Source organism: Branchiostoma belcheri, unplaced genomic scaffold, assembly GCF_001625305.1.
Source record: "Branchiostoma belcheri isolate BF01 breed outbred unplaced genomic scaffold, Haploidv18h27 scaffold70, whole genome shotgun sequence".
Classification (NCBI taxonomy): domain Eukaryota; kingdom Metazoa; phylum Chordata; class Leptocardii; order Amphioxiformes; family Branchiostomatidae; genus Branchiostoma; species Branchiostoma belcheri.
In genome coordinates this window covers 320,374-331,042 of record NW_017804354.1, presented here as the reverse complement: position 1 = coordinate 331,042, position 10,669 = coordinate 320,374, and the positions used below count along the sequence as shown (strand labels likewise).

Sequence of the window (10,669 nt, the reverse complement as noted above, 5' to 3'; positions counted from 1 at the left end):
ACACGACGGCCAACGGGCACCGTCTCTTCCGTTCCTGATCCGGGGAAGCCGACCACTGATGGACCTGACACGTCAGCCACCCATCTGGCCCAGGATGTACTTCCCCGGGCACTTTCTCTTCTTCCCTTGCATTAGGGAGCAGACCGTCCACGTCAAGCCACCGCCGGACACACCCTAATCCCCCGAAACAACCAACGTCTGCATCCCCGGCCCTGAGACATCCATTCCCGGTCCTGGGAGAGCTGTGAGGCCAGTCACACCGCCTGAGACCGACGTGACGGCAGTTCCTGGCACAGCCGATGCGACGAAGCCAATGTGAACGTGCTTTTCGATGTCCAGTAGAAGGACGCAAAAGACAATAGAGTCTGCATGATCGATACCAAATGTCATAATGTCTAAAGACATTAGCCAGAGGACCACCCCTTGACCAAATTGTTGATTGTCTGGATCCATCATATAGTCCTAGTACAAGGACAGTGACAACAAAACATTTGAGCATAAAGAACGACAGTCATTGTAACAACAACTAGTTCAATTGTATTGTCACTTATTTCATTACACTGGGCTTCTCCAGTAGCCATAGACTGGAGAATGATAGACAGTCTATATTGTAATCGAAACTGATTGCTGTTATTTGGTACATCCAGTTATCAAACTAACGAGTACAACGGCCATATAAGATTTGTTCAATGATTCACTGCTATATAATAATATCTTAAATACAAGGGAGGCATGTATGGTATTTATAGCAGGACATCTGCATAGTTTTTGTACAATATCCAATGATCATGTGCAACAGGAGTTCCCTGGCTCTACAGCTGTAATAGATGACCTAGTACAGGTGTCTCCCACTGCAAGGTCAGAGGTCAAGTCTAAAAGTCTTGACCAAAGCAAGTCTCTGTGTCCATTCCTCAGTTTGTCACTTCTTAGAGTTAGGTCCTAGGTCAGTCAGACAAAAAAGGACTATTCTGTTATGAATGTTAGACAGGACAGGTTTCAGGATGCTTAATATTCAGATGGACAAAATCACATCCCCCAACTTCATCTCATTATCCCACCTACTGACCCTGTACTTGAGGACAATCTGTCGTCCCTAGCTTCGGCCTCCGACAAGATCCACAAGACCACCCTACTAATACCAAAGCCTCATCATCTCATCATCTCATCATCCAAAAAAAAACCTTAGGTCCGCCATGTTTCCTTCCCGTCATGCTAAGAAAATTACATTGAACTTCAATTGCAAGTGCTAAACACAATCAGCGTATATTACGCCAAAGCCATCGCCTCTATACACTCCTATCAAAATGAACACACAACCATGTAGGCTTTCAGTTACTGCTCTTTCCAAACATACCGCTAGGCGTCGTCCTTACACTGTGGCCCGGTGACAGGTCCCACAATGCACTTCACTCAACTTTGGCCTGCCCCATTGCATGACGGGAAACAAAATGGCGGCGCCTATAAAATCGAGGTAACGTAGAACAGGTTCCGCTATCGCGAACCTGTAATAATTAATGTCAATATCATGATTGATGTATACCAATGAGAAGAAAAATTAGTGGATTTCTGGATATGTTATCAGCAATCATCAGTGTTGCTAGATTTTTTGGAACAGGTAATTATCTTAGAAACCTCTCCAACCCCTTCACATAGTGGTACATACCAATGACCTTTCCACCAGGAAGTATGGTTTGTGCACCAAAAGTTTCACTCAGTGCGAAATCGTTGAACGGTTGTACAACGGCAGGGTTTATGCGACGTATTTCATATACAACAGAAGGCGAGTAAAAGAAGGTAGGCTAACCATTTTATCTTTGTAGGTACATACACCATGCCTGTGCCAAGTTTGGGAGAAACGTTTTTTCCTGATGTTTCCTAGTCTAGCAGAATGTAAATCGCGGCTAGTGTTCTACACGTTGTGCTTGTGTGTCATCCTGTGCATCTTTCTGTAGTGATTAACGTTTATCTAGCTCTCTTCGTCTTGCCCAGCGTATAAAAGGATGGTTAAACTTTTCTCTACCCCAGAGTGTTCAAAATAACCGTTACGATAATTCTAGAGGTACATACTTGTATGCCTTACTTTTCGCATACCTTTGTATGCCTACACTTGAATGCATGCCTTGTGTATGAGTAGTACAGTGAAGCTATTAGTTCATACTATTATCTATTTCCTAGCTACATACTCTTCGGAAGATGCATTGAAAATGTCTGTTGTTTTAATGTTTGACACACGAGGTAGTGTATATTCTGAACTAAGGCCACAAGGATTTAATTTTATGGATGACCCCCAAACTAGTGCGCGCGGGCGAATAAAAAAAATTCCATCCAAAAATAAAAATCATCGGCTACTAAACCGCAGGAATACAAAGCTGTTATTGTGAATTCGCGACAGTACTTAGCAACCTTTACGACAAACCGGCACATGCAGGCTTTTTGCGGCATTTATGAATCGGTACTGTACTTATGTACTGAGTTCTTGAGTCGTGGAGCTTCGAATTCGATAGCCTGGGTGCTCGGCTCCGTTTTGTCGCTGACTACCCAGGCCTAGAGCCAGGCCAGAGCCTCGGTGGAGGTGATCTTTTTATTCCTTAGGGCGACAGGCGAAAATCAATGTGCGCGCGGATGTCATCCATAAAATTAAGTCGGTGTGGCCTTAGCCCTGCAGTCAGTGCCAGCCTGAGTCATCATGTTTGTCTGCTGTGTTGGTTCTTTAGGGCGTTGGCTGACAACTTTGAGCCCTGTGACCTAACGCCCCGCGGTTGAGGGGTATCGAAAGGAGTAAGAATCCATTCGTGCCAGGTGTGAATGGATCAAACCTTTACAGTTTTTCGCCTGTACCTACTGTACAAAATTGGTCTGGCGTTTTACTGGGAATGCGAAACAAACATCTACATGTACATCGTCGCAATCGGGAAAACGACTCGCCATGCGGCCATTTCAAACTGATAATATATTGATCTAACATCACACATCAATAGTCACACCATGGCACAGCCGAACGATCCCCTGTTTGACCTACTCGGGTTTGAGGTCAACCCTGACGAGACAGAACTTCTTAACATCAACGCAAGACGACTTAAAGAACTTCCTAAGGAGTTATGCAAGTTCAAAGGGCTCAAGACTCTAATCGCTGACATGAACGAGCTCACTGCTTTTCCGCCCGTGATTTTCAATTTCAAGTTGCTCGGAATGTTGAATCTGCGAGCAAACAAAATCACCTTGGTTCCGCAAAACATCGGAGAGCTCTGTCACCTTCAATCTCTCTTTATTGACGGTAATGAACTTGTAGAGCTTCCCGACAGCCTTTGCGACTTACCCAACCTGATTGACCTTCATGCAAGCGGAAATAAACTAACGTCACTTCCTCGACAGATTGGGAAGCTTAGATCGCTATCCGTCCTCAGCGTTTCCAGAAACGCCATTGAACGCCTCCCTCCCAGCATTGTGGAGCTCTCCCGATTAAAGGGGCTCTTTCTTCAGTACAACAACATAACCAGTCTTCCACCCAGCTTTGGAGAGGCCTTAATGTCTGCCCAGGTTCGCTTGCACGGCAACCCTCTAACCCAACCCCCCACAGAGGTATGCGAGCAAGGCATACTTGCCATACGGGCGTACCAAGATGAACTTCAACGGTCTGAGGCTGTTGTGACTCCGCGGCTCAAAATCGTATTGATCGGTGAAAGTCTAGCGGGGAAAACAAGTCTCATCAACGCTTTGGTTGAAGGCAAGTCGAACCTTACTGGCATGCAAGACCGCACACACTGCGTCAACATCGTCCGATGGTCACCTAGTGAGGACGTCGTGTTTGAAGTGTACGATTTCGGCGGGCATGAGGTGTACTACATGTCACACCAGTATTTCATCACAGATGGCGGCCTCAACATCGTCACTTTTGACCTTCACGCGTACGTGTCTGATGACTTTGACAAGGCGGTGGGGACATGGGTGAAGACTGTCAACACGCGTGCGCCAGGGTCCACAGTTTGGGTGGTCGGCACACACTCGGATCTGTGTGAAGATGAAGAAATCAAGAAGAAATGCGGAGATGTCGAGTCCAAGCTTCAAACGTTATGTGTCCAGCTCAAAGATGAAGTCGAAGTCCAGATCAAAAGGCTTCAAGATGGCGGTGAAGGGGACCAGAGAGATCCACGAATCCGGGAAACTTTGGAGCATCTGCTGTACCTCCAACAACATCCGCTACGCGTCGCTACAAGCGTTTCAGCTGTCAGCTCGGCAGAAGAGCTACGGGGTATTGTGGACCTCAAAGACAGATTGTCGCTTCTGGTGGAGAAGGAAGCGGACTTGTATCCGTCCTTACGCCGCGCCCTACCGAAGACATGGAGTCTGATGGAAGGAGAACTTGAAGCTCAGAGAGAAGGGCGAAAAATCTTTCTCACGTGGGAAGATTGTGTGCACCTTGGACAGAATTCTGGACTAGAGAGTGACAGGTACCGTATGTTTCAATACTTCATAAAGCAGACGGCAGCACTACAACATACATGGAAATTTCTTGTTAAAAGCTGCATATAACATGAGAATGCTTGACGCCTTGATGCCACAGCATAATTTATTAAAACACCGTTTGTGACGTCTGATATTAAGTATATGCCTAAAAAGAAGAAGTGAAACCCAGTGAAACTAGTGTCATGTCATGTTGTAGCATATAGTATAATGTTAGAAGTAGATATAGTCTCACATATCACTGTATTTTCTTTCTATGTTGTTTGTAACTGCAATTAGCCCTCGGGCAAGTATTTGCAATAAACTTTCTATTATCCAAGGAATGCGGGGAAATGGCATACATTTTATTAGTGAATACAATATTCACTACGAGACCGACAGAAAAAATCATTTCAAACAGTTTCCACGTACGTTCTTCTTATCCCTTTACCTTCTAGAAGATCGAAAAAAATCTACATTTGTACAAATATCACAAAATCCATTATTCAGAATTCGGGACTATTCATTATCCACATCTGAATTCATAGACGACGTAGTAACAGCAAACACAGTAGCATTATCTAAGCTGATCAGACAGTAGTTGTATGTTCTCCATTGCTTCACTTTACTTCTTTAAACCCGTACAGGGAATTGACCTTAGGGCCTAATTTTGTAAGTAATTAACGATACATGATATACGTATCCCTATATACAGACTACAGCCAGTTTTGCAGTACCTCCACCGTACCGGCCGCATCCTGTACTACGGTAACAGCCCCAACCTCAGCGGGTACGTCTTCCACGACCCAACCAGACTAGTCGACATTTTAAAGGAGATATTCAACCACGATATGGAGGGCAAGGTAACAATCTTTGATTTGTTTATTTTTTTAAACCTCTCTTACGTGTGATGTGGTGACCTTTCTAACAAAGAAGTCATATTTTGTGATAAAAATATCTTATGAACGGTTATGTGTGGTAGAGAATTGCGTCACTCCTCGTTTCATTCAGCCAGTCTTTCCTTCCTGACATCTTGTTTTTTTTTTATATTCACTTTGTAATATTTCCGACACCCAACACTCTAACATAGAAGAACGAACAGTTTTGAGTTATCAACGCGGGAAATTGAATCCTTGAATAGCCTTGTACTTTAGGAGTATGTTCTTTCTATTCCATTATAAGGTACTCAACGAGGACAGCCTCACCGGGAGGCTGTACAACATGACGCTGTACGAGATGGAGCAGTCTCGCGTGGATCTGCGAGAACGTGGTTTGATGACGCGGCGCCTGCTGCAGGCCCTGTTGAGGGGCTGTGTAGGTGATGGCGAGGTTGAGGTTGCCCTGGATCTAATGAGGCATTTCGGACTCTGCTACGCTGTTCGTGATCCTGACGGTATGTATTGTGTGTACAGGAACTACTTCAGTGTTTACTATCATGAAAGTTAATCTGTGTTGGTAGTTACATGCTTAAAGTTAAACCTTTGGTCCAACAGAAAAAAATTCTCTCACTTAGAGCTTTTGACCAGTCACTCTGGTCTTCCTCAGTAGACTTGTCACGTGGCTTCTTTAAAGTGTGACGTCAACACTGGGTCAAAGGTATCTGGTAGACGATGTCGGCCCCCGTCGCGGTTCAATGTAGGGTGATGGGCCCTGATGTATTTGGCTTCCTTCACCCCTTACTTTAGCGTTTGTCTCGAAAACAACTGTCTCTGATACGTCGATGAAGGTTAGACATCCAGGTAATACGATACGCCAAAAAGCAGTTACTCAAGCAACTGGATATGATTTTGAAAACGTCAGACGTTTCAGCTAGTATCTACTAGCTTTTGTCAGTGACTGTCTCTGATAATAATTAAATCTTCAAAGCAATAACAACAACAATAGTACTAATGCGCAATAAGACCTGTACATGTATGAATGTATTAATTTTTAAAAAATTATTTCAGAAACCACAACACCTCACAAAGTCTTGGACAACTGTGCAGCCGACAACGAGAGCGGTCACAGAGAAGATAGCAGTGACAACAGCGACACCTACCGGTTTCCGTGGTACATCAACAGCCAAGAACCTCCCTGTGTCCAGGTTATCTGGAACGAAGGAATACCTTCGACAGAAACACTTCAGATTCTGTTACAGGTATGTTTTATATGAATAGAAAAACAGTGAAACAACTATCGATGTTGTGCATTCAAATTGTAGGTAACTTTCAAGGGTGGTGGTACACATTTTGGACGTAAATTCCCTATCTGATAATTCGTTAGAACATCTTCATCCTTTTGCAGTTTTGAGACTAATTGTAAAATTATGAGCTTTTCTCAGAATTTCATATCAAAAGTGGTCGTTTTGTATCTGATTGATCTTTTCGTCTTTTCGACTTCAATTATTCTACTCGTGACCTATCAGTAATTATACGGGATAGGGGTCGGGACTTGAGCTCGTTGAATTCCATTCCATTTACTAAACCCGAATTAGCTTGTTTCGATTTTCTATATTTGTTCATTTGTCCATGTAATCAGTATATCTCTGTTTAATTTTTTGTGTGTAGATGGCGCCGTTAATATAAGACGTCATCTTGTATGTTTTTATGTTTTTCTGTTTCAATAAAAAATTGTAGGTAAACTTAGGGCGTCCTCATTTTTCAATATGTAGAGAAATACATTACTCATAATGCGGTTTAGAAGTACATAATAGAAGACTGTCTCATTGCTGTCGTGTTGAAAAAGGTGTCATTATTTTTGTCACTACTTTTCAGATCAGTGGGTTCTACCCTCCGAGTCTGTTTGAACGATTCTGCGTTGACATCCATCCCCATATGCAGTACCGCCAAGACTGGAAAGGAGGCGTCGTGGGTTTCTGTAAGGACATGCCTGTCCTGATAAAGATTCGCAAAAGGAGTAGATCGGTGGACGTTTCGATCAGCACACGGGGCTGCCCTGATGGTAGGATGGTTCTGCCTTTTACCGTTTTCTTGTGAGGTATTTATGATACAAAAAATGCTTACTACAGTTAGTAACCAAGACCAAAATCAAAATTGCTGCAAGTACTGTGCAACTTTGATCTGTGGCCTCGTGACCTTTGTAAAATCTCGTGAAAAATATTATCAACAAAATGGCGGACGGGCTAAGACACTCTCACTCACCTTTTTCACCTTCCCAGGATGCATAGGGCCATACGATATTCTGTTTCCGTTATACAGTTTGTTTTTGTGTTTTAAGTGGTGTTAGAGCATTTTGTGTTCACAATTTAGTGTCTTTTGGAATCCGACCACATATAGAATGTGGAATTTTTCTGTTTTCGTAGTAAACAGGGAACATGTAATGTTACTATCTACAAGCGTGGTAACATGATACCATCTGTCAATAAAAGGAGATACAACCTTTTCTAGAAATAAACAGATGTTGTAGTAAATTTATATAGAAATTAAGGGAGAAACCTTCATTACTAATTCATATTGTGTCATCAACGAATGTAAAAACACCAAAGGAACACATAAATTTTGACTCCCTAGCGCTGTGTCTATTGGGATCAAATGGTGACTATTGGTTAGGTTTTACTTTTGAGGGGTAGCCTAGATTGGTAAATCTGTAACGGAATTGTGCGGTGAAAATTCACCATTTTTCTACCACAGAAGACATAATGAAGATGCGGGGTGCAGTGTTTCCTATGGCAGAGTTGTTACATGACATCATGAAGGAATGGCCTGGCCTGCTGTACTCCGTCCACACCACGTGTCCTCACTGTCTACAGCAAGGTGCGGGGTGATTTTACCCATAGACTAGTTCATAGTTCCTGTGTCAAAGAACAAAGGCTATAAAATTGACAACAATAGTCTTTGTTTAAACGTGTTTCGCTGGAACGACGTGTGTCTACATTCCCATGTAAGGAGAGCTTATTGTTACCATTTTAGACCGGTTAATTCCATAGTCACTAGTATCTAAATATATCTGAAACTAGACTACTTAGTGAGGAATCTCCATAAGGCCATGTTGATTTGATTATATGGATGACATCCTCTGGGAACCCCAAAACTGATGCGCGCGTGCGAATAAAAAAAAGTTTTGCAAAAAAAAAAAGTTCTTTTCATTATGAAATCTGCGTGGTCATGAAGGTTGAAAAAATGAGACAGAGTATGGTTTGGTGAATAATCTACTCTTTAAATTCATTTCTCTTTACATTTTCGTCTTTTTTGTTTGATTTTGGCATTTTGCGACATTGGTATCATTTTTTAATATTCTTTTTACAACTTACGGTATATATTTGCTCATTTTGCAACTGTTTTGTACGATTTACAGTGTGGTTGAAAACTTTTTTTTTGGAAACGGCCGAAAATTCATGCGCGCGCGGATGTCATCCATATAATCAAATCAACATCGCCTAAGGTTACATTGATAGAAGTGATAGAGTGTAGTATATACAGTAGTATATATGAAATGCTACAGTAATATATTAATATTGCAGTCAACTTCATAACAAGCCAGGTCGCTGCATTGAATTATTCTTTTATTCGTACATGTAGGTGTCGAAAGGCCTCACTTGTTCCCAGGGGAGTGGCAATACAGACAAAGTCCGCCAGGTGTCTCTTCTCTGCGTTGCCCGCTCACCTTTGGCCTACAAACCGTGAAGACAATGTTGCTGTATATGCCGGGAGTCGCTGGTGAGCACAAACTGATGTTAAGTTTCAGTACAATTTCACTGCTCAAAAATCCACTATTTACGCATACACACGCGTAAAGGTCAGATTCTTCACTTGCCTGCACTTTTATTGAACTTTTCTTTCTTTCAGTGTGCAGTTAAACATACATCTAAATTTTTCCATATTTCCTTTCCAGGTAAATCTCTCATGATTGGGCGAGAGAAATCTAATCATTTATGCTAATGTCTTTGACCCCTCCTGACCATTCTTAAAGTCCTGTTTCTTCAATGTCTTCTTCTCTTTTGCCAGGATCTACAATGTCGGCATATCATAAGAAGAAGATACAAGATCACTGGGACACACTCGTGTCTCAAATGAACACCAAATTCCTTCTGCCAACGCTCGTCCAGGAAAACGTCATCAATGACGACATCGCCGAGCAACTGTTGCATGTCGGGAGGTCTACGTCATCGTCACGTGACTGCGAAATCATCATGGCGGACTGTAACAAGAAGTTGTTAGAAACGTTACAGTCTAGAGGAGACCGCGCCTTTACTGTTCTCTGTATGGCACTGAGACAAGGATCAGAGCAGAGGTTCCTTGCTGACCTGTTGGAAGCCTGAAAGAAGAACGTCATTGCACGACAATTGTTCATGGTATAATGTATGGCAACAAATTAGAGGTAAAGAATAAAACTTTACGTCCAAATAACTAAAACAATAGGGGCTTTGATATAGTTTTATGATCTAGTGAGGCTTATTATGAGTTAATGAACGATTTAAGCTGTTTAGATATGTATATACATTTGGCAGTGGTTGTTAAAACTGTTGCATCGGCGGGACCAAAGTGTATTTCAATGTTAGCCACACATATAAAAAGTATTTCCCTCAGCTTGTAATGTAAAGACATTACGCAGTCACAGTCCGTCATTTCCAAAATTAAGAAGGTTTGAAAACAAAACTCATTTGGTATTTGTGTGCAGTTAAAGTGATCTTTCTTTCCCATATATCGTTATTTATACAATAATTCCACGACACACTTACAGAAAAGGACGACCAAATCTAGAGCCTATTGCATTTATTGCTGCAATTAGTCATTCTTCCGCAAGAGGCTCTCATGAGCCGTTACCGCAAAACGCAGTTCAAAATGACATCACATGTTCGAACCTTCTCATCACAAATGCTTTTAATATCAGCTGGGATCTATGAAAGGAAATCCATAATCAACCTAAACGAATGATATTGTATATATTTTAGACCGAGCTGTTTTACACACGTTCACTAATACTGTGCACTACTGAACCTCTCCCATCATCCCTCGCGCCTAACCCATTACCAATGCCCACGTTGCTAACGGTGGATTGTGGTAATCCGGTAATACAGGCGATAGCGCTGGATAATACACACCTTTATGAGACGATGGATTGTGAACACCCTCTTCCGTCTTATAACGATGAATCTTAATACAATGGGGTGAATGTGTAGTGTCTGTAAATTGAAAATAATTTATAAAAAACAGCTTTCGAATTCTTTATTGAAGCAAGTTTCTGTCTTCAGTTTGACTGTTCACGTAACAAACCAGTTCTGACCTTAGCA

General features: G+C 42.2%; 1 protein-coding gene across 1 annotated transcript; it reads left to right on the top strand.

The window, feature by feature from the left end:
* The first annotated feature begins 2,718 nt into the window (after positions 1-2,718).
* On the top strand, positions 2,719-9,697 carry LOC109484783 (malignant fibrous histiocytoma-amplified sequence 1 homolog). Its single transcript, XM_019788146.1, has 8 exons — positions 2,719-4,448; positions 5,156-5,303; positions 5,623-5,833; positions 6,387-6,577; positions 7,194-7,380; positions 8,070-8,192; positions 8,958-9,095; positions 9,384-9,697. Exons 1-8 carry the CDS (start codon positions 2,986-2,988, stop codon positions 9,695-9,697), a joined length of 2,775 nt encoding a protein of 924 aa, XP_019643705.1. The 5' UTR covers positions 2,719-2,985.
* The last annotated feature ends 972 nt before the right edge of the window (positions 9,698-10,669 follow it).

Bases quoted from the DNA above. Each gene is read 5' to 3' on its own strand.
- LOC109484783 (XM_019788146.1), top strand. From the start codon at position 2,986: ATGGCACAGCCGAACGATCCCCTGTTTGACCTACTCGGGTTTGAGGTC. The intron at 4,449-5,155 runs GTACCGTATGTT...CCCTATATACAG, and splicing joins TCTGGACTAGAGAGTGACAG to ACTACAGCCAGTTTTGCAGT. The intron at 8,193-8,957 runs GTGCGGGGTGAT...TCGTACATGTAG, and splicing joins TCCTCACTGTCTACAGCAAG to GTGTCGAAAGGCCTCACTTG.